Genomic DNA, 24,744 nt, shown 5'->3' with positions numbered 1-24,744 from the left:
CTCTGTCAGCAAATTTTTCAGGTACGCTAATAGCCAAACTGAGTACAACAGTTTGTAGATAAAAATTAAGTAGAAAGTTATAAAATATCCCCTTAATGTGATATTCTTAACAAGGAAATTAGGTGACTTTTATTTTTTTTCTTCATACCACTTTTGATCTTTTACACTGTACTTGTTTTTCAGAGCCCAATAGAATGATTACGAGGAATATTTATTGATGGCTTCCACAGAGTAAATATATCATTTGAATTATAGTGATTAGATTCCGTTTAAATGGTCAAAATTCCATTGGGTAACTAGGTATGGGCCAAGTAGTATATTAGATACGGTGGGGTATTCAAATAACTCACAAAGACAAATGTCCTGGAGGAGTTCACAGATTTGACATAGAGACAGATAAATTAATAAATATCTCTGGTATATATGGTGGGTTTCAATATCAGCATTGAGTCATACAAAGCAAGAGTCATGGAAGCAAAGGAGAGGAATAGGTTAATTTTAATCAAGAGAGCAGGAACCTTTTCTTAAGAGGAAGTGAGATTTTAGGGCTAGAAATAAAGAAAAGTATATTAGTTTCCTATTGGTTACAGGTAACAAAATTCAAACTAGCTTAAATAAAAAGGCAATTTATTAGCTTCTGTAATAAGGATGTCTTGCTTTAGGCAAGCGAGATCCAGGAGCCTTCCCTCTCTCTCTATCAACTTGATCACAGTCAAACTCCACAAAGATAACTGATAAAGACAGAAACTTACATACTTGAGGCATTATAAACCAGGCCCTTCTACTTCCCAAGAACCATTCATTAAAAATCAAGGAAGATTCTCATTGGTTCTGCTTGGGAACCTGCCCATCCTGAGCCAATGCCTGTGGCCAGCTAGGTCATATGCCTACCCTGTAGGGAACAGGGAAGGGGAGCAGAGCATCATGACTGACAATTCCACCAAATTAGGTAGAGTTGGGGAGCTGTGGCTTCCCCCAAAAAAGCAACAGAAAGGACAGAGAGATGGTCAAAACTATTAGATGAACACTGTCACTACCATCTTCATTTCAGACAGGTAGAACGTTGCAAGGTTTCATGAGGGCAAAGCCTTTGTGAGCACAAGAGCTCAGGCCAGGAAATAAATGCAGGAAAATACAAGGAATGTTTTGAACACAGTGGGTGTAAGTTGCTTGTGGGGTACAAAGTAATTCTACCCCAGTGATTATAGTCTCTGAATTGATGAAATGTTGTAAGTCTGCTTTCCTTTACTTAGATATTTATACCTGGGGAGTTTTGCATGCACACAACTATAAATTCAACATTAATAAAGTATAATGAGAACTTGCCATTTGAAGTATATCTTGTGATGAATATGTTTGTGAAGCAAAGTATTAAGTTGCCACCAGAAACACTAATCTTTAATTTTTCTGTTTTGTACATTTGAATTATTATACATTGACTTTGCTTAGGATAATGTATATTTAGACTAAATCTTTTTTCCAAAAAATAAAATTTTAATCCATTTAAAATATAACTCAGCTTAAGCTTTTAGAACATTGCCTATTTCTAGTGAATGATTAATAAATAAATATAAATGCTTCTTTGAATTTATATCAATAATTATAAAGTCATCTACTAGTTTTAAAAGCCTATTTAGATCAGACATTTGTTTGTTCCTGGCAAAGCAGTGACTGAATGTGAATTTATTTTATGATTCACAGAATCCCCATAGGCCCATGGTGATACAGGCCAATTGATGTTTTAATCCTTTCTGTCCTTCAAAAAGAAATGAAATTAAATGCTATATTTTTGTTACTTAGTGTTTGCCACATTGAGCTAAGATTATAGATAGAATATAGAATTAAATCCTTGAAAAATGAATTTAAAATCTAAGATATGAAGGATTCTGACCTTGAGAAAGAAATTGTAGAAGTGACAACTTAGTGGAAAACTCAGGAACAAGCCAAAAATCCAGAGATGGCAAAACATTCCATAAGTATTTGCTGGTAATGGACTAAAGTATAGGATTAAAGGGTCAATTTCTAGACCCAACTCTGTTCTGACTTCTTTATTTTGAGCATGGCACCTCTTTTCACATGAATTTTCTTATATTCAAACTCATTCATATCTTACAGAGAAGCTGTAATGACATGTGAAATAATAAATACAAAGGATTTAAACTTTTCAGAATAAAGTTTTCATAAAAAATTAAATAACAACAAGGTACACTGTATCAATTACATCTGATCTTTTATCATATAAAGCAAGCAAACTGGGAATGAAATTTTTATGTTAGAAGGATTCATTTCAAAATATGATTTTAAGAAAAATTCAGCTAGCACATCTAAAATGAACTGATCTGGAGCCACCTGGATGGCTCAGTCAGTTGAGCGTCCAGCTTTTGGTTTCTGCTCAGGCTGTGATCTCCAGGTCATGAGATCAGGTCCCATGTCAGACTCTATGCTCAGCATGGAGTCTTCTTAAGACTCTCTCTCACTGAGCACCTGGGTGGCTCAGTAGGTTAAGCCTCTGCCTTCGGCTCAGATCACAGGGTCCTGGGATCAAGCCCTGCATTGTACTCCCGGTTGGGCAGCTAGCCTTGTTCTCTCCCTCCCTCTAGCCCCCTCATGTTCTTTCTCTCCATAGATCAAGAAAATCTTAAAAAAAAAAAAAAGACTCCCCCTCTGTTCCTCTCCCCAAAACCTGATTCATATACAATTTTTGGAAAACATATTTTGCGCTATGCAAATTTATCCCATTGCTATTTAATTAATACTCAATGCTCAATACTCAAAGCCATTCCTTAGAATAAATAATGTGTTAAATCAGTGGTACCCAGAAATATATGACATCTTTAGCTATTTAAAATTATCATTTAACAAAAAGAGTCATGTAACTATTATCTGCCCTTTGGATATTCTGTATAATATTAAATACATTTTGTAAAATAGAAACTGAAAGCCTTGAGTAGCTATAGATTTCAGGCAAAAGAATCATATATGCCCTATCCAATTAGAATAACTACTTAAAGGAACATTTCATGAGATACTTAGATACCTCAAGAGCTAATAATGATTGCAATGTAATGATACAGTATGGAGATTCAGATTATTTTAGAAGACATAAAATCTTTTTTAAATTTAAAATTTCAAATATACAATTAAATAATACTTAAAGTATTGAAATAAATCCATTACATAGAACCATGTGGAATTTGATTACAAATGAGGCTGGGGATGGAAGTTTTCTTGAGGACAAGACTGATGATAGGAAGGTAAGGAATTTCCCATGATGCTTGGAAGGAATGTGGATATCTAGATCATTTTGCATAAGAAATAATTGACATAGTCACCAAATTTTTTAAAAGGTGGAATGTGAAACAATGCTTCAAGTTTAATAACAGAATATCCTTATCAGAATAATATCTCTGTCTGGTATGGGGCACAACAGCTAAGTCAAAATCAAAAAATGATGGGATAAAAAGATGAGCAACCTGCCTCCTTCCTCCCCTCCCCTTCACTCACCACAGACTTAGCTCACCCAAAGAGACAGATGTTGAGAGTATGAAGATGAAACTACAGTGTTCACTTTTGTCTCCAGAATTCCTCCACATCTACCTCTTCCCTTATGTCCCTTGTTCCCAATTCCCCTTCATTTCTTGGACTCCTTTTTTGATCCTTTGCTGAACCCCCTGTCCCTCTCACCCCTAAAATACTGACCTGGTTTGGGACAGGCAATTCTGCTTTCCACCTGTGAAGCTCTTCCATGACTTGAGTATTGATGACGTGATTATGTACCTATGACCCCACCTGCAGTAAACCATGGAGAAAGTCACCACTCCTATTCCCTGTGGTAGCCCAGTGGAGCCTGTACCAATCTGTTCATAAGCCAACTAGACACTATTTGATTATGAAAGGAGATTATACTTAAACTAGAGAAAGATTTAGAGTAAGATCCAGCAAAATCAGGGCACATACCTCATCAAATTCTATTTAGATAGTTTAGGATGGTTGGTCATCCCTCTACTAATCATCCAATGCCTAAGACAGAGTTGGGTTTCTATTACAATTCTTGATACATAGAAGGACCTCAGGAAATAGTTAATGAGGGAGAGATGGATGAATAAATAAAATATCATAAGCACCAGCTCTGAGATCCAGGAATATTATACTGGTTTTTGAGTGTGCGCATGAAGTTACAAAATCTGATGAATCTTTAATTAGTAGAACATGTTTGGTGAAATTTCCATTCACATTTCTTTTAAGAAAAAAGCAGGAAGCAACTCAGCACATCTACTTGTCATCACTTTTAGAACATCTGTGGTTTTAAACAGCTTTGAAAATAGTTACTTGCCTAGAGTAAGGTCTGACTTCTGCTGTATAAGCATTAAAGTGTTCTAAATTCATACACACTAGTACATACCCTCATAGATGGCAGTTAATAAAAGTACTGAATAGATGGCTTAAATCTTCTTCATGCTCTGGTGGTGTTTTTTCTTTTGTTTTGTTTTGTTTGTTTGTTTGTTTAAGTGGCACAACCTATCTTTTTTTTTTTTTTTAAGATTTTATTTATTCATTTGACAGAAATCACAAGTAGGCAGAGAGGCAGGCCAAGAGAGAGGAAAGGAAGCAGGCTCCCCACTGCGGGCTCAATCCCAGGACCCTGGGACCATGATCTGAGCGGAAGGCAGAGGCTTTAATCCACTGAGCCACCAGGTGCCCCCATGCTCTGGTTTTATAGGAATATGTATATGTATATTTGGGTCATTAAAACTTGGTCAAAATAAAGAAAAAGCAGAGGGAACAGATGCAACACCCCCCACACACACACTTTATTTGCATGAAAAACTGCACATTTACTCTAGAAATCCCAAATAAAAATGTTTACAGGAACGGTGGATGGAAGCAGCACGGTTTGGCATTTAAAATGCTTACTGTTTAGTGGGAGAAAACATCCTAAATACAGTGCGTCTCTCTCCATCAGCTGGTGCTCACTATTTGTGTTTCTTCAGATTGATCGGCTGGACGTGGATAGCTTGTTTAGCAACATTGAATCAGTGCATCAGATATCAGCCAAACTGCTGTCATTGCTGGAAGAGGCCACAACAGACGTGGAACCAGCCATGCAAGTAATCGGTATGTTTACTCTCTTCTCGAGTTCTACAGTACAACAGGAAATAATATTTTAATAACCTCCCTTTGCTTTGGTTTTATGTTTCTGACTCACCAAGCTTCCCAGGAGATGTATAAATGCTAAACCCATCTTCAGGCTCATTGTAATTACACAAACTCTGTATTTGTCTTCAAATGGGTTTCTATCCATTTGCTGAGGTCCCACAGTAGCACTAAAGCATACAATTTGCTTTTTAATTTTCAATCTTTCAACCTCCTTGCCTTCCAGATGTTCTCTCATTTTGTTTTATGGCTAATGCTTACTCGATCCTTAAAGAATTAAACATTTAAATACTTTCATAGCTTTACCGATTTTAGTCCTTTTTCCTCTATATTACTTGCTTTCTAAATATATTTTTGCTCTCAATCACAGGATTAATTTCTTACTCTGGTGAGATTTTGGAAAAAAATACAAAGATACCATTGAGGAAGCATTGAGCCAAATTTTTATCCCCTCCATGTCTTGGAAATTGCAAAGGGAATACCATATTATAAGCTTTTTGAAGGCAGTTACCACATCGGAGATATCATATGTATAGTGCCACAGAGGCTAAGACATCTTTAAACATTTTTGGTTATTTTCCTATTTCAGATATAGCATGCAGTGTATGTTCCCTACAAAAATATTAAAAACAAATCAGGAGTACAACAGTAACATACCTCTTCAATGCCACCATCTTCCTGATAAGTAACCACCGTTATCAGTTTGATGTGGATCCTTTCTTTGAGACTTATATAGACACAAACACACTCACACCTTATGTCTTTACTCATTGTGGTTTTACTTGTTAAAGAAAATCAGAATTTTAAAAATGGAATTGATCTTATTTAGTTTTTATGGGAGACCCAAAGTTTAATAAGCCAGATTGATATTAGCCTACTTGTAGTGTTTTATAGACCCAAAGGTCAGCTCACTCAAAAAGATTCTCTGACAGACAGGTTTAAATTTAACCATTACTTGTGACTGAATGTCCCTATTCTGTACTAAATGTTTGTGTTCCCCAAAAATTCATATGTTACACCTAAATACCTCAGTGTAATGGTATTTGGGGATGAGGCTTTTGGGAGGTAATTTTGGTTTAGATGAAGTCATGAGGCAAGGAGAGGGTCCCCACAATGGGCTTAGCATAAGGAAAGAAAGAGAGACCAGAGCTCCCTCTCTCCCTCTTCACCATGTGAGGACACAACAAGAGGGTAACTATCTGTAAGCCCGGAAGGAGGTCCTTACTAGGAACTGAAGCAGCTGGCACCTTAATCTTGGATTTCTGAGACTCCAGAACTGTGAGAAATGTCTGTTGTTTAAAGCCTTCCTCTCCCCAATCTATGGTATTTTGTTATGGCAACCTGAGCTAACATAGTTTCTAATATGCTGTAAATGTATTTTCTGAAGGAAGGACTCTGTTCATTATTACTTTAGTGTGGATTGATTGACCATTCATTTATTAAGTCACTCAATGAATAGTTATTAAGTAGCAGTGTATATAAAGCATTGTTGGGTATCAAAAGATGAAAGAGATCATCTCTGTCCTCCAAAAGTTTGCCATTGAAAAGTTCCCTGAGTTGAAGTTATTTGGGTAATACACAATCAGACTATTTTCTACACTACTGCAGAACTTCAGAGGATAAGAAGACTATTTCTAGATGGGGAATCACAGAAGGATCCTTGAAGATGTTACTTGGGCTTGGAGTTACAGTCTAGATTTCAACAAGTGGGGTCCAGGTCTGGACCAGGTCTGGAAGACTAAGCAGAAGCAACAGCATAAACAAAAGCATGGACAGCAAATGCCAAAAGCCAAGCATGTTTAGGAAATGGCAAGAGATCAAGCCAAGCAAGAGTGAAGGATGAATCTGAAGCAAAAGTGAATCATAAATGAATCTTAGGAGCACCTGGATGGCTCAGTTGGTTAAGCCTCTGGCTCTTGGTTTCAACACAGTTCATGATCTCATGGATGGTGAGATCAAGCCCCACTGGCTCTGTGCTCAGTGGGGAGTCTGCTTGAAGATTCTCTCCCTCTACCCCTCCTCCTATTTGCACATATGAGCGCACGCTCTCTCTCTAAATAAGTCTTTAGAAAGGAAAAGAAATTAATCTGCAAGTGCAGAATAGAGACAGACTACACTTGGAATCAAATTTGGAATTTACTCTGCAGGTACTGAGGAAAAATTGAAAGATTTTTCAGCAAGGGTGTGATGAGACATACGAGTTTCTGGAGAAAGAACATGATGGTAAGTAGGAAGAGAATGGCATGAAGGAAAAAATGAGTCCTAGACTAGTAAATATGTTGTTATAAATAATGTGCAGGCGTGTGGTAGCAAGCATCTAGGCTATGGAGGATAAAATGAGAATAAAAAAGGGGGTTCAGATTCAAGAGAAATGTCGAATGAAGCATAAACAAGATTTAGGGGTTGGTTACCTGTGCTAAAGTCAAAGACAATTCCAGCTTTAAGGAGGCAAGTGTCCTAATTTACCTAGAAATCCTGGTTTTAGCCAATTGTTCTAGCATTTGTCCTGGAATGTCTCCTTTTTAAGGAAGATCATGACTAATCATTGTACTACAAGAGATTTGGTGAGACCTCTACATTGTACTCCATCTCTAACTGGTCTCTTCTAATAGAATATAAGAGGCAGGTATATGTGACAGAGTTCTTTCTGTAACACACGGTAAACTCTGAAAGACAGCCCATCCCTCCTTTCCCAACCTTTTGAAGTACAGCACACATTGCACTCACTGATAAAAAGATGACATTTGGATGTGAAGCTTAACTAACTGCTTCCTGTTCTGGCGGTGCTGGGAGATGTGTCTGAGGCTACAGATTCTGCTCTCCACTGGGGATAGCAGTGACTATGTCCGGGCCCATGATGGGTGGCCCATGTCAAGACCTGTGAGAGGCACGAAGCCCCCAGGATACTAGTCAGTGGGTTTTAGTAGGACCTACAGGGAATTAAAGATTAGATGTAAGCGAAATTCCTGTGAGAGGTAGAAGCTTTGCAGTCCTGCTACAGAGTATCTAGATGCCGTTGCTACAAGTTTGGTAATTTATCTTATGATATAAATCCCTAACTTTTTAATGATCTGGTTATGCTAACTGGTTATGCTTACTTAATGATCTGGTTATATTTTGCAATAAGCCCTTTCAGAAGCAAGGGTTTCATCTATGCATGTTTAATAAAAATTAAGTGTTGATTTTCTGTTGTTGAAGAAAGTTGATGATGAGCATTTAACACACAGAACACTCGCTATCCACCATGGAGTTCTTAATACTATCACTGACCGTAAGAAAATCAGAAGACAGAAATCTGTGGAAGCAGCAGCAATATCTACATCAGAAGTTAGTCATTGCTTTATAAAGACTGTGCCCATTGTTTTCAAACCTTGGCATTTGGCATTCGCGGACCAGCTTCTGTTCGGCCTGCTCCCTTCCCTTGGAACCTTCTTCCCAAACTTCTTCCTACTTGTGGAACTCTTTCCTATGATTTTAAGCCCAAGGGCATGTGGTTTCACACTTGCAGCTGCAGAAGTAGGTGACACTGAGCACTTCATGCAGCATGGCTTCGTTAGGTCAAAGGACAGTTATCCTAAATTGATTGTTCTCACTTTTAGTTCTGAGTGTCCTTGGGCCCATAAGAAATGTAAAGCAATGGTTATTAATGAGTTGATACCAATGTCAGGAGAGTTTACCAATAGTCAAATTATGATAGTTTTAAACAGTGTGAGCAGGTAAATTAAATTTAAAAATCAATTAATTCCTATAATGATAAAAAAAAATTTAACCGGGGCACCTGGATGGCAGAGTTGGTTTAACATCTGACTCTTGGTTTTAGCTCAGGTCATCATCTCAGGGTCTTGGGATCCAACCTGCATCAGGCTCCATGCTCAGTGTGGAACCTGCTAAAGTTCCTCTCTCTCTCTCTCTCTCTCTCTGCCTCTCCCCTCACTTTCTTTCTCTCTCTAAAATAAATGAATGAATACATATTTTTTTTAAAAAAGAAGTTCAACCAGTTCACAGAACACAAGACAATTTTTGGAAGTTTATTGTTTCCAAGGTGAATTTTGTGAATTGTGAATGCTATTCTTACTTTAAAAATTAAGCTTGTGAACGCAAATGGAAATATGAACACATATTTTGGGGGAGCACAACATCTCAGTAAACTAGTATTTTTATTAAAGTAAGAAATCTTGGGGCTTCTGGGTGGCTCAGTCAGTTCAGCGTCTGCCATCAGCTTGGGTCATGATCCCAGGGTTCTGGGATCAAATCCCACATGGGGCTCCCTACTCAGCGGGGAGCCTGCTTCTCCCTCTCCCTCTGCCTGCCACTCTGCTTACTTGTGCTCTCTATCTGTCTGTCAAATAAATAAATAAAATCTTTAAAAAATATATAAAAATAAAGACAAGAAATCTATGGAACAGAAATTGAGATTGTGGTGATTATGTACTAAAGCTGTGATATTCTATTAGTTGAAATGGTAACTATAGTCAAAATTCACACAGCTTTATACATACAAAGTTAAAGTAAACTAAATACAATATCTGGAGGATAAAGTTGATATTAATTTAAATAACAATCTTATGCATGATGGTAATATTTTCTTTGTTGCTGGTCAGTAATCAACTTTAAGAAACTGACATTTACTCAAAATTAATGAGGTCTTTAGTTAAAGTATTCAACAAAGAAAGAGGAAAAAGAACTACTTCAGCATTTTAATCTTTACAATTGTAATTACTGAAAAAGAAATTGCAAATAGGAAGACACTGAAATTTATCACTAATATAACCAGGAGTTAGCTTTTTTAAAAAATGGGTTTATATGGTAACGAAGATTTAATTTTAAAATTCTATAATAACATTTTGGAAAACTTGACTTATAGAAAGAAGTTTTGATGGAGTTCCTATTAAATAGAATAAAATAATATTCTGTACCAGATTTTACAATATCTACATTTGGAAAAATATTCAAAAATCATAAATAGAAACAATTTATTTGGTGAGCTTATTTTGTAAAAATAAAGAAAAGAAATCAAATGGAGACTAAAAGCTAGTACTTGTGAAAATATTTCAGCTCAAATATCTACATATTTCAATATAGAGAGATCTATAATCTCTCTATATCTACAATCTCTCTATATTTAATATTTTTCATTTAGCAAAATAATATTTTTTGTTTAGCAAAATTTTTTTGAGTGTGTCAGGTGCCTCTATGCTTATAGAAGAGTTTTTCCTAATTAAAAATATTATGGCTTACATATTTGAGCAACAACATACATAATGCTACCTATGAGATAAAATAGAGTTCATAGTGATATAAATAAGTGAGAAAGGAAAATCTTCCTGATAGTACATTTCAATGAATAAATATAGAAGGAAGAGAAGAATAGAAAATCACCATTAAACAAACACTGAAGTTATAATTGTTGCAGCCAAAACCACCGTTCAGTGTTTGATTTAGTGGATAAAGTTTGAGGAGAATTTCATAGTTTCAAAGTATCTCCTATCTGACTATTAAAAGCAAAGACAGTAGATTTTTAGTGAGAAACCAGACAGAGACCACCTTAACCAAATAACCAAGGTCAACAGTACCAAGGAATAACACACATTCCCATCATAAACAAGTGAGGAGGACACAGTACCATCTCTGTAGTACTTTTGCCCAAAATGCATGTGATCATGTCGAATCATGAGAAAAAATTAGACATGAACAAACTCAAATGAGGGACAGTTGACAAAATAATGGGTCGATGCTCTTCCAAAATATCAAGGTCATTAAAGATAAAATAAGACTGAGGAATCTCAGCATTTTAAGACTGTGGAAGTAAAAAAATGTGTATGGTCAAAATCTGTAACAAAAAATGTGACCAAAAAAATATGAATGATAGATTCTAGAACAGTAAAAGAATGTAGTGTTGAAATTCAAATATAGTGTTTAGTTTAGTTATTAGTACAAAAGCACACTTCATTTTTTTTTCTGACCATTGTACTGGTTATACAAGATATTAAGCTGTTTGAAGGCTATCTGGAAACTACCCCCACTAGTTTTGCAATTTTCTATTAAGTATACAATTACATCAAAATAAAAATATTATAGTTTACAGAGAAAAGTCATTCGAATGTGTTCACAGTTTTTGCATTTACCAATCATGAGTTGCAACTTTGAGGGAGATGATAGAAAAATAGATAAGGAAATGAAAACAGTAAGACCAACTGAAAACATTTGGAGTCATATTTTAATTTCCATACATGACATATGGGCTAGCCTCATGGCTTGGTTTGACCAATAAAATGTGGCAAAATGATGTTCTACAACAGCCTTGTGACATCCACTCTCTGCTCAGGGAGAGAGAAGGCTCAAACTACCCAATTACTTCAAACAACATGGTCAAGGCCTTGAGCATGGAAGTATGGTCTCCTCAGCCAGGTGGCCTCTGGTTATAGATTGCAAACACATGTATAAAGCCTGCCAGCCACACCCAGAGACAAACCATCTCAGCTGAACCTTGTTCAAATTGTCAATTCAGAGAATTGTGAATAAACAGTGTTGTTTTAAGCCTTTAAGTTTTGGGGTGATTTTTTTTTTCCTCAAGCAATAGCTAACTAATACGGATTCACAGAGAGAGATTGATTTAATTTAGATGATGAAAAACTTGATATAGAAAATGGATTTTGAGCTTGGACTTGATAGATTTAGAAAGGTGGAGATTGAAGCAAATGGCTTTTTTTTTTTTTTTTTTGGATTTATTTATTTATTTTAGAAAGAGAGAGCATGGGTGGGATGGGCGCCCAGAGAAGGAGAGAGAATCTTTTTTTTTTTTTTTTAAGATTTTTTCTTTATTTATCTGACAGAGATCACAAGTAGGCAGAGAAGCAGGCAGAGAGAGAGGAGGAAGCAGGCTCCCTGCTGAGCAGAAAGCCCGATGTGGGGCTCGATCCCAGGACCCTGGGATCATGACCTGAGCCGAAGGCAGAGGCTTAACCCACTGAGCCACCCAGGTGCCCCAGGAGAGAGAATCTTAAGCTGACTCTGCACTGAGCAGGGAGCTCAACACGGGGCAATGTATCTCACAGGGCTCCATCTCATGACCCTGAGATCATGACCTGAGCAGAAACAGGCACTTAACCGACTGTACCACCCAGGCACCCCAAAGCAGATGACTTTCTGAATGACAAATGGCATAGAGGCTCCAAGGTAGCAGAGTACAGGAAATTCTCATTAAGGAATGCAGTCTGAAGTGGCTGGAGCATAGTGCCAAGGAGACCTCCATGACCCAAACACAGTAGCCGTATCAGTGCAAAGTTCACTGGCAATTTCTACCCTTACCTCCTCTCCCAGCCACTTCTATCACTAAATCTTTCACCAAAGCTCTTCCATTTCACTGGATAACCTGATTTTGGTGGGGCATTTCCTAAATCATGTTACCACAAAATGAAAAGCACAGGTGTCCCTTTCTCTGTCCTTAGATGGCACGAATGAGAGGTTGTGATTCACAGCTCTAGTGCCAGAGGGAAACTTTCCAGATACCTGGATAAACCAGGAGCAGGATTTTACTCAATAATAACCTTGGGGTTTGGATGAGGTTCAAGTTTAAGCACAGAGGCATATGTTTGTAGATATGAGAGCTCTGGGGAATTGTCTGAACTATCATGCCAAGATAGAAACTGGATTTTAAAATCTTGACTGCAGCAGCCTGTCAAATAGGAAATGGGCTCTAAATCTTTAGAAAATGGGAATATGAGAGGTGGCTCTTGTTTCCACTTAAACTGAAGATTACTCTGTAACAATTTAAGAAAAGGGTGAGCAAAGACAAAACAGATAAAATGCTGGTGTGGGGTTTAAGAACATGAGGGCTTTGGTATCAGTTCGACATTGGTTTACATCCTGGCTCATCCAATAACTAGAGGTTTCATCTCAGGCAAGTCACAAAATCTCACTGAACTTCAGTTTCTCATGTGGAAATTTGAGTTAGTAATACTCACCCTATGGAGTATTTGGGAAGATTAAGTAAAACCCCATATAAATAACGATGGCCCAGTGCCTATTCTTTTTTTTTTTTTTTTAAGATTTTATTTATTTATTTTAAAGAGAGAGAGAGAGAGATCACAAGTAGGCAGAGAGGCAGGCAGAGAGAGAAGGGGAAGCAGGCTCCCCGCTGAGCAGAGAGCTTGATCCCAGGACTCTGAGATCATGACCTGAGCCAAAGGCATCGGCTTAACCCACTGAGCCACCCAGGCGCCCCCCCAGTGCCTCTTCTTAATAAACATCCAGTACATGGAATTACTAATTTATTAGCCTGAGAATATTTAATTTACCCATCTATTTACAAAACTTGACTTCTTATGAATATAACCATGGAATGAAATGTGATTTTCTTTTCCCCAGAGGTCTTGATCATGTTTTTCAAACAATCAGATTCACTGAATGTGTGTAGCTCCTAGATGCTCCCAATATCTATGCATTTTGGTGATTCATAGACTTAATAAGTCAATGAATTTTTTTCTATAAAGCATGACTGTACATATCAAGTATCATTTCCACATTCAATAGCATGAACAGCAATGAACAACAATGCAACAGACACTTTCCAAAGACGGCCCTCCACAGACCACGCCCCCTGGTATTCACCCTGCTGTGCAGTCTAGTGCCATATTGACTCTGGACTGGCCCTGAGACTCACTGACTCCTACAATGTAGTGGAAGTGATGCTGTGTCAGAGCCTGGGGGCGTCAGCCTTTATAAGCCTAGAAGTTTCTACCTTAGCGATTTGAGGAACTTGCATTTAAGAAGTCCAGCTACCCTGCTGGAAATATCACATGGAGCGGTCAGATGAAAAGAGGTTAGACCTGAGACTATGTAAGAAAGTGGCCCAGCTGTCCCAGCATCCCAGCTGAGGCCAGCTTCCTGCTGTCCCTGCCAAGGCACCAGCTTTGTGAATGAGCCATCTTGGACCATCCAGTCTGTTCAGCCCTGAGCTGACTGCAGCCCCAGCAGGCATTGAAGGGAGCAGAGGAACCACATAGCTGATTCCAGCCAACTCACAGAATTGTGAAAGAAAATTAAAACAGTTCTTTTAAGGTACTAAGTTTTGAGGTGGTCTGTCACATAGACAGATACTCCAGAAGGAGCTTATAATCTCTTACCTACATTTGCAACAACACTGTAATGTTTCAAAGCATTCAAAAAAAAAAAAAAAAGAAAGAAAGAAAGAAAGAAAGAAAGAAAGAAAGAAAGAAAGAAAGAAAGAAAGGAAAAGAAAAGAAAAAAAGACGGAGTTATGACTAGGTTTGGATCTACCTTAGGTGCTTAGCTTCTGCACACGGTATGGAGAACCAGAGCTGAAAGAATTTTGTGGTAAAGGAACTGTAATTTCTCGTTTGCCTTTTCCTGAGGGCGAGTTTATCCTTTGAGAGAAAGACAATTTAGAGCTTTCTGTTCTTTGAAGGTGTAGTGGTGATGCACTGTTGTTCTGTGGCAGTACTTTGTTCTCCTAAAGCAGTGTCTCTTGTATGTCCCTGAAGCAGGAATCTGTGCCTTTAGCAGTGATTTTGTAAGAAGGGCTTTAGTCACTGATAATTCATGTCCTGTTGCCATGTGGAAGATGCTGCCAAGTAGCTCACCTGAATAATTTTTCTAAAGAGTGTGCGTGTGTGCATCTGTGTGTGTGTGCGTATGTGTGAGTGTGTGCGTATTGTACTCAGGACACAGATAGATTCAACCTAGCTAATTCTGGCCAGTGGGGACAGGTTGGGGGTACCCCAGACCTGCGTCCTGGAACGTGTGAGGTCAGCAGGGGCAAGACTCAGATGCAGCACCTGGAAGGTCAGGGCATTTTATTCGAAATGTTAACAGTAATAGAAAAGCTACCAGCTTCAGAGAAGGTGACAGGAAAAAAAAAAACATTTTTCTTGAGGGGTGGGGTCAAAGATACCTGAATCCATACAGGAGAGTGCAAATCAGCCGGAGGCAGGGAACAACGGGATACAATGTGGGTTGGGCTTCCAGTCCCCTGAGTGCAGTCAAGTGAGGTCTCAGGGCTACAAGGACTTATTTCTTGAAGTAAAAATAAAGCCAGGGTGGCTTAGTAACTAGTTCTACAGTTCGGCTCTCTGAGGAGAATGGGAAGCTCCTGGATGCTGTGCTGTGGGGCTAGCTCACAGAAGTCAGCACTTCGCTGTGCAGGCAGACCTGAACGGAGCCGTGAAAAATCAGGTATTGTACAGAATACACATAGAAATGAAGTCCTAAATCCTACAAACATTAAGCATTCCATGAGACCCTGAACACTTTCCCCATAGCCAGGGAGTGAAAGTGAGAAGTGCATTTGCAGGGGTGCAAACCTTGCAAACCATAAGGGTGCACAGTAGCCCAGAGAGAACATGGCCTTTGGTGGGAGACAAATCTGGGCTTTCACTCCGGCTGTCACCACGAGTTCTGCAGCCAATGCTGAGTCACTCAGATCTGTGAGGACTGTACTTGCCCACCTAGGACAGGAACCTTACCCGGAGCCATTAACCAAAAAAGGGCTTTTTTCCTCACAGAACAAGAAATCCATAATTCAGTAGCTCAGAACTGGGGCAGCTGGGGTTGGCTCCTCACAACCTTTTCCTTCCTAGTACTTAATGTACAGTGACGTATGGTGTGTGGCCTCCTGGTCTCACAATTGCTGCTCCACTGCCAAGCATGGCTTCCTTCAGGCAGTAAAGCAAACCACCTTCTCCTGAGGCTTTTTTCTTTCTTTTTTTTTTTTTTTTCATTTCGGAAGAATAAAAGCCCTTTCCAGTGCCTTCAACCTGTGTCTTATTATTTCATTTCACACACACGTTACTGCATCTCACACACAAACACATTCACACACAAATACACAGTTGCACCCATTCTTGGGCACCCCTGACTACCAAAGATTGGAGAAAGGTCAGTATTTTGAAGTGGGTGCATTGTCGTTTTAACGTTTGTTAGTTTGGAACAAAGAAGAATAGATAAGCAGCTAGGAATGGATGCCACATTCATCTGTTCAATGGATACTGAGACGGGAATTTCAAATTTCAAATGAGAAGAGCAAGTCCTCCAAGAGAACAAGACTTGAAGAACACTCCCAGAACATGAGCTCCAGGAGGAGAGGAATTCTTATCTGTTTCGCTACTGATGCTTCGCCAGCACTTGGGACATTGTCCTCAGCAGCACTGAACGAATGGAATGGATGTTGGAGATAGTGAGTAGGGTCCTGGACCCTACTGGCTGTCACACAGAAGGATCGCAGTGATCACATCTGCCTGTGGTTGGTCCTACATTAGCTTAGAGGCTGGCAGGTGGTCTAGAGCCACTAGCTGTAGCGGAGGCTCACACCCTTGAGAGAAGTATATACTAAGGTGAGAGAAATCAAGAATTATGGGTTGGTTGCTCTAAGAACAGGGTCATCAGTGCTACCCAACTTGAGGAGGGAAAAGTTATTATACCTCTTCCTAATCCGGGTCCAGAAACATTTTAGCTTTCAACTCTCAGAGAGCTAGTGTTTTTCTAATGTGCCACTTGGTCAAAAAAAAAAAATGCCCACCTAGAGTTAAATATCCAGGAAGTCAAAAAGGCTAGGGAAGAGACCACGAGTTATCACCAAAATAAACAGAGGTATTCTAGAATGTGAGCATTGGAGCAATATTTAAAGAACATACATTCCAACCACTTCACTGCAAGAACCTGATTGGCCCCAAATGCCATAACTAATGGTGGAAATAGTCAGAAGGAGACCCTAACTCTTCCTCCATGACCACTGATGCTCCCCAGTTAGTCCTGCCCTGCTGCCAGCTACCTCCAACTGCCAGAAGGGTTGGGTGGTGCTGCCTCAGTTGTAGAAAGCCTCTCCTTTAGTAGACCCCATTGCAATGATTACATTGTCCTCCTGCCACTGGACACAGCAATGGCCCTAGGACAGGATCACACGTCCCACAGTCGCTCCCCTCCTTTCTCTTTTTTCTCTTCACAGCTTAGCTAGCCTTACTGGTTCCACTTCCTCACCTCTCTATCTCACCTCACACTACGCCTCTGAAATTGCTGTTACCATGTCACCAGAGACCTCAGAATTGTCAAATCTCATCGTCAAATCCATTTTTTCTGAACTTATCTTACTCTAGAGCTTCTGAGAATTTTTTACTGAAATATTCCTGATACCAGAAGAAAAATAGGAGCCCCAGGGAATGTAGAGTTATTACTCAAAGCCACTGCCACAGACATGAAACAACTTTGAAGTCTCATTTTCTCTTAAGAATTCACGAAAATTTTCCACTCTACTCTTTTCTGTGAAAAAGTTTTTTGTTGTTGTTTTTTTTTTTTCCCCAAATGTCTTCATGAAATTGATACTCGGGGGTTTACTTGTGTTTCTCCCATGGTTGCCTGCACCACCTGGCTCCTGTGTTTGGTAGGAATTCTGTAACCCTAACCAGGGTTGCTAGGGTATCCTCCATTGTCAGGTCTTTTCCCAGGTTAGGCAGGAACTAAATGAGACTAAAGGTCAATAGTAGTGATTTCTGTAAGCAGTGTTTACTCTTTCCCTATCTCTTTCTTCTCACTTCCCATCCTTGCTCTACCCTGTCCTGGAGAATAGAAGGGCACTAGGAAAGGAAGGAAGGAAACATATCCATGATCTGGCATGTAGCTGACTAATCCATTGCCTTGTTCGTGGTGGACAGAGAAAGCTCTCATGTCTCTTCCTGATGACACAGGACACTAACCCATCATGGCAGCTCCACACTCATCTAATCTAAACCCAATTATCTCCCAAAAGTCCCACCTCCAAATAACATCACACTGGAGGTTAGGGCTTCAACATACGGATTTTAAAGGGAAATAAACATCCAGTCCTTAACACTCTTAATCAGTAACAATTTAAGTAACATTTTCATCTGATTTTTGAGTTAGATTTTATAGGGAGTGAAGAGGGTCACTTGAACTGTTATGATTTCTCCAAAAACATTTTTTTATGGAAGGAGAAGAAACAGTGTGTTGATTAGAATTAAGTTCAGCCAGTAGAAACAAACAAAACAAAACGTGACTAGCCTAAATAAGAGATGTCCATTTCTCTCTTGTGTAATGGTCTAAAGGCATGTATTTTAGGTCTATACGGCAGCTCTGCTCTGCAAAGTCCTCTGGGATTCAAGCTTCTTCCAGCTCACACTTAGCTTTGTCTTCATGGATGAGGTAATGTCCAGAAGAACAAAGGAAAATATGGAGAAGAAGGGGTAAATGATGAGCTGTCTGCCTCTTAAAGTTCCCGCATATTGTCACGGACAATTTTCTGCGGACTTTAGTTACATGGCCACCCCTATTGCAAGGGAGGCTAGGAAATGAAGTTTTTATTTTGCTGCAGGTAAAAATGGTATTGCTTCAAGGGGGATACTGATACTGGGGGACAATGGCAAGCTCTGTTATCCCCAGAATATTTGCCGTATTTCTCACTACTTTGCCTTTGGCTTAACTAACACCGATCCTAGTTTTCCTCCCTTTTCTCTGACTGTCTTCTCAAGCTCTGTGCAGACTCTTTTCCCTTTAGACTCCCCTCAGTGTTAGTGTTCCCCAGCACCTGGTCCTCAAGCCCTCTTATCACTCTGTAGACTTTCTTGCATGATCTTATCAAAGTCATGGCTACTGTGTCCTCAGTTTTACATACCTACACTTATTTTCCAGAACTTTTTTTCCTGAATCCCAGACTCACATATCCAATTCCATAAAAGATATCTCCACTTAAATATATTTTGGGTGAGTCAACTCAGTACATCTAAAATTAAACTCATCGTCTTTCTACAGAAACTCTCTGTATCTTATCATTGCATATCTACATTCTTACTGAAACCAGAATCCAGGGATATAATGGGAATTCTCTTCACCTCACATATATTGATGTCTGTTTTCTTGCCCTATTCTCTATCCTCCCTGATTTTTCTTCCACTGTTTATAGCTAACATCCATTGGGCATTTGCATGGGCCAGCTACTGACGTGTTACACATTTTAACTCACTTAATCTTCAGACAGCCCTCTTATTATTGTTGTTCCATCTTACAGATCAAGAAATTAAAGGACAGAGAAGTCAAGTAACTCTCTCAAATGTCACAGGAGTGAACGGTAAAACCAGGATTGGAAAACAGGCCATTGATTTTAGCGCACTCCCTCTTAAGTGCTAGAACTTCCTTGTAAGCCCTCATTATTTATTTCTTGTATTACACAGAAGCTTTTTAATTGGATTCTCTCTTCTAGTCTCACTAACTCCTCCCTCACATTCCGTCTTTCATACAATTAATTACCACTGTAATCTTCTAGAATACAATCTAATCATGTTAGTCTGCTCCTTAAAATCAATCATCAGTGCTTCTCCATTACCTGCAGGCTAAAGTCCCAGCTCCTTAATGACATGCAAAGTCCTTCATGATTTGACTCTTGCTTACAAATACAGCCTCTTCTGGAACTTTACCACAGACATGGCACTGTCCAGCCATACTAGACCACTCCCTCTGTATGTCTCAGTGCTTGTGTTCGCTCAGAGCCCCTGTATCAAGGGCAGGCTGTTATAGAAATTGCTAACAAGTACGCAAGAGCAGAGCAAATAGCCCTCCATGGTCTTGTTTTTGTTCTTTTTTTTTAAGATTTTATTTATTTATTTGAGAGACAGCGATCACAAGTAGGCAGAGAAGGAGGAGGAAGCAGGTTTCCTGCTGAGCAGAGAGCTTGATGCGGGACTCGATCACAGGAGCCTGGGATCATGGCCTGAGCAGAAGGCAGAGGCTTTAACCCACTGAGCCACCCAGGCGCCCCTGACACTCCGTGTTTTATACAAAGTACTTACCGTACTGGTAAATAAATAGTTTATTCTCACTGGCCTTCATAACTTCCTGAGGGAAGTGTTGGTTCTTTGTATCCGCAGTACCTACCAATGTGCTTGGTAAGTAATAGTCCCTCGTTAAATTGTTGTGAAACAATGAAGTAACTGCTTCATTCCATTTTATGCCATTTTCCTAAACAAAGTCTAGGACACAAAGATCTCTTAAATATCACTGTTCAGACCCTGCGTTACTGCCCTGCAGGGGAAATTCATTTTTAAGCGGTGTCAGAATAATAGAGGGGCCATATTGTTTGGTATGGCACATCTTGGCAATGGACATGAGGGTCTAGACATAGAGAAGAGGTGGGCCAAGAAGAGAAACATGAATAGATTTAGATTAGTGAAGGGAAAAGTTTGCAACACCTGAGTAACGATACCAGGACATAAAAACATGTTCAATATTTTGGGGAGTTTGTCGAGGAGATAACCAAGAGGGAAAAGGGCATTTTTCCCATCCTCTGCATGGTGATTGTTTTGGGGGAAAGCCAATACAGAAATTCTTGAATTGTAGAATTTTTTTTTTTAAAAGCACACGATAGTTATATTTATTTTACAGTGTTCTGGTGCTTTTGTGACAGGCAGTCAGAAGTGAAATTACCTTCACTGGTCTTGGCTCAATCCTTCCTTCATTCCTAATCATCCCTTCAAACCCACATCCATTAGACAGAGCAGTTGTCCTTCACCACTAAGGAAACGCAGCCCAGAGTTATGTTACCGTGGAAACAGAATCACTTCTTTGCTGCGAGATACATCGCTTTATCTGCATTATTATGAAGCAGAATACATTGGCAGGACTGGAAGGGGAATCAAATCTTCTGCCTGCCAGTGTTGTACTTGGCCTTTGGGTGAATAAATGACTTTCAATTAGAGTGCTTAAATATCTTTTAACTTCAGTAATTGTTACTAGAGCCCCAGCAGAATTTTACCTGGAAAAGAGTAAAAATTTTGACTCTGCTGTTAAGGAGAGAACTATAAATCCTTCCAAACTATGCCATTTCTGTTAAAATGTGTCTGTGTGCTTGTGTGCGTGTGTGTGTGCGTGTGTGTGTGTGTGTGTGTGAATTTACAATTAATGGTTTCATTGTGTATAAAATAAATGTCTTTGTCCCTTGTTTTTTGACTTTCTGACCTGATCCGACTGCAGATTTATGAAGTCATCCTTACCTCTTCTTTTCTTTGTCTCCACTCTAAACTGTTTTGTAGTGAAGCACATATATTTACAATCCCATCCTGGGTTGGGCTGTTTGTCTCCAGATCTCTCTTCTTGACTTGCTGCTGAGCTTCCTCGAGGCCTGTCACTTGCTCCCACTTCCCGGGGTGAGACCCTCCCCTAGCCCTCACTCTCATTTGCCCCCGGCTCTGTTCCTAGGAGGTTCGCCTCCTCTCCTGCCATCTTTAAATTTAGTTATTATCTTATTTTATTTCCTCTTCTTGTAACTTCTCTGTTCCTTATTATTTGTGTTCCTGTCTTGAAGACCAGATCTGCAAAAATTACACTGGTAGAAAGATGAGTTCACTAAAATCCCAGGAACAAAACAAAAATCCCTCATCCCTTCAGTTCCAAAGATGCTCACAGACACTGTTTGCTTACAAGTTCAAAGAAAAGCACTATTAAAAAACAAATAAGACACACACACACATGCACACATACACACACACGTGTAGTCTACTAGGATCACAGGACTATCCCATATAATGGGAAGGGAAGAAAAGTCTCTTACAGGTTGGATATAGATTAGAACAGAAAGTGATACTTTAGAAGTACTAGTGTTTTGTTTTTTTGTTTGTTTGTTTGTTTGTTTTTTATTTTTTTAATTTTTTATTTTTTATAAACATATATTTTTTATAAACATATATTTTTATCCCCAGGTCTGTGAATCACCAGGTTTACACACTTCACAGCACTCACCAAATCACATACCCTCCCCAATGTCCATAATCCCACCCCCTTCTCCCCAACCCCCTCCCCCCGGCAACCCTCAGTTTGTTTTGTGAGATTAAGAGTCACTTATGGTTTGTCTCCCTCCCAATCCCATCTTGTTTCATTTATTCTTCTACCCATTTAAGCCTCCATGTTGCATCACCACTTCCTCATATCAGGGAGATCATATGATAGTTGTCTTTCTCTGCTTGACTTATTTCGCTAAGCATGATACGCTCTAGTTCCATCCACGTTGTTGCAAATGGCAAGATTTCATTTCTTTTGATGGCTGCATAGTATTCCATTGTGTTTTAATTGCAGAGAGAGAAAGGTAGCGTTAAGAGACGAGTGATGATTATTGAGCAGGTAGTTTGTTACAAGTATTTTACATCTACATTCCATTTAATTCTCAAATTCATCCTCAGGAGTGATGAGAATCTACTCTACTCAGTTGCCCCCAAATCCTAGACGACAGTGATCTGTAATTCTGCTTCAGTTTGTACCTGTCTGTCCAGCAAAGCTCTGATGTGTGGAGAGCTAACAACACCTAAGTAAAATTGAGGGGAATACAGCCTCTAATCCTGGCTTAGCCTCCATTGGACAGGACTATGGGAAAAATCATTTATTTATTTCAAATTCAGATTTGTCCTTCCTTATTTAATAGGGATAAATAACCTCTTATCTCCTCATATGTGTAGGGAATTAAGTGGTTAATGTGGGCAAAGCACACTGAAAGTACAAAGGACATTCTATTTCTGTAGGAAGAATGACAGACTTTTGTTACTATAATAGGTGCAGGTTGGTATGTCTGTGTAACTCCCAATCAGTTCGGTCCAAAATCATTGTCAATCCCAAATATGCAGTGTCTTTGAGAGCAGGCCCCATCACATATTTTTTCTGTGTCTCCCAAATCATCTTAACATAGTGCTGGGGTGTGTAGTGGATGCTTAATATAAATTTTCAAGTGATGGAGTGGGTGATTAAATCCAGCTATTGTTCAATATCTCCTTGAGTTATTAGTTACAGATGCAATTTTATTATAATATCAAGAAGGATTCCTAAATGCCTGGATACAATTAGCCCAAGTTGCTTTAAGAAGATACATTCATAACTCTGGTTTATAGTATTATCCAATTGAGTTTTTTTTTTTTAAGATCTATTTATTTATTTTAGAGAGAGAGACAGAGAGAGTGGAGGGGGGCAGGAGCAGAGGGAGAGAGTATCTCAAGCGGACTCAGCACCGAGCACAGAGTCCCACACAGGGCTCAATCCCATGACCCTGAGATCACGATCTGCACTGAAACCAAGAGTCAGACACCTAACCGAGTGCATCATCCAGGGACCCTATCCAACTGAGTTTTAAAAGAAATAATGGCCAATTCTTTCTATTATAACATATAAGGAAATATTTTATTTCCCTAAACTCCACTGCTTGCCTTTCAGAGAATCTCAGAAAACGTTCGTGCAATAAATAGCAAAAAATAATTTACCTAGACCCTGAGATTTCACTTTCCATACCTCTAACAAATTGACAATCACTGCTCCATTTTGAGCATTTACTGTGTATGTACGGTACACACACTACCCCTTTCATTTTTGTAATGACCCCCTGAAATTGAATCTGTTATTGTCCCCTGTTATAGGTGAGGAAACAGATTCAGAGAGGAAAAATAACGTGTCCAAATCATAACCTGTCCAAGTCTGTAGCACAGCCTGATCCAAACCCATACAGACTAATTCTAAGGTGTTGCTTTTAACCAGGCTCCTGCCTACCAGCCGGGTGCATAAATCACCTCTGAGAAAACCAGCTTTCTTCTGCTGCCTGTCTCCATTAAGTTCTTTATCCTTCATTTTATAAAAGAAAGGAAGGAAGGGAAGAATGAGGGAGAAAAGACAGAAAGAAGGAAGGAAGGAGGGAAGGAAAGGGAAAGAGAAAGAAAAGGGGAGGAGGAAGGGACAGAGGGGACTGGAGGGGAGGGGAGGGAACGGGAGGGGAAGAGAGAGAAGGGAACGGAGGGATGTTGTCTACCTCTTCTGAGAAACCTGGGGGTAAAATGGAACGGATCCAACTTGCTAATACTGATCACATGGCCCAAGAATAAATATGTAGAGCGTCCTTTTGGTCTGACTTGACGTCATTTTGCCTTTGTCTTGCATTTATCAGGAGAAGTATTCTTGCAGATTAAAGGACCACTGGAAGAGATTTATAAAATCTACTGCTACCACCATGATGAGGCGCACAGCATACTGGAAACCTATGAAAAGGAAGAAGAGCTGAAGCAACATTTGAGCCACTGTATCCAGTCCTTAAAGTAAGGCTTTTTCAAACGATGATTTCCATGCCTAGCAGGGAACATTTTAACTGGATGTAGATGAAAGTTCCCACATAAATCCTACATTTGATGAAGCTTGCTGGGAGCTCTACTTTGTGTTCCCTTTATGAAAAGCTGACATGCCAGAAACCCTGATTGACTTTTTCCTGCCCCCCTCTGAGCATGACTAAAAATAACATCAGGGATGATTTGGGGCTCTGTAGAGAGAGAAAAATGCAATATCAAAAAATGAAATGTGGAAGAAAAAGCCCTTCTTAAAGCTGTTGTTACCTGCCTGCCCCCATGAGACAGCATTGGAACATGTAGAAAAATAAAGTTAGTGAAGGTCCCATGGCTCTCTGCATGGCTCTCCCCTTCCCCTAGATTCACTGTGGGGAAAGAGGAGAGATTGGTGAGGACAGGTCAGACCATGTTAGTTAATTTCAGAAGAATTAATCATGACTTCCTTCCTCATTCCTAAAGTCTTGGTGCTACTATATATATATAT

General features: G+C 39.3%; 1 protein-coding gene across 5 annotated transcripts in view; it reads left to right on the top strand.

The window, feature by feature from the left end:
- The window catches only part of ARHGEF38 (Rho guanine nucleotide exchange factor 38), a 173,892-nt gene that overhangs the window by 65,126 nt on the left and 84,022 nt on the right, over positions 1-24,744 (top strand). For all 5 annotated transcript variants that reach the window (XR_009352931.1, XR_009352932.1, XM_059171582.1 and 2 more), the window contains 2 exons: positions 4,992-5,115; positions 24,089-24,236. Coding sequence is in view for 3 of the 5 variants with exons in the window: in XM_059171582.1 (XP_059027565.1) it covers positions 4,992-5,115; positions 24,089-24,236 (272 nt within the window). In the remaining 2 variants the exon portion in view is untranslated. The remainder of the gene's footprint in view (positions 1-4,991; positions 5,116-24,088; positions 24,237-24,744) is intronic.

Source organism: Mustela lutreola, chromosome 1, assembly GCF_030435805.1.
Source record: "Mustela lutreola isolate mMusLut2 chromosome 1, mMusLut2.pri, whole genome shotgun sequence".
NCBI lineage: Eukaryota > Metazoa > Chordata > Mammalia > Carnivora > Mustelidae > Mustela > Mustela lutreola.
The sequence above is the reverse complement of the archived record's forward strand: the minus strand, read 5'-3'. Positions and strand labels throughout refer to the sequence as shown.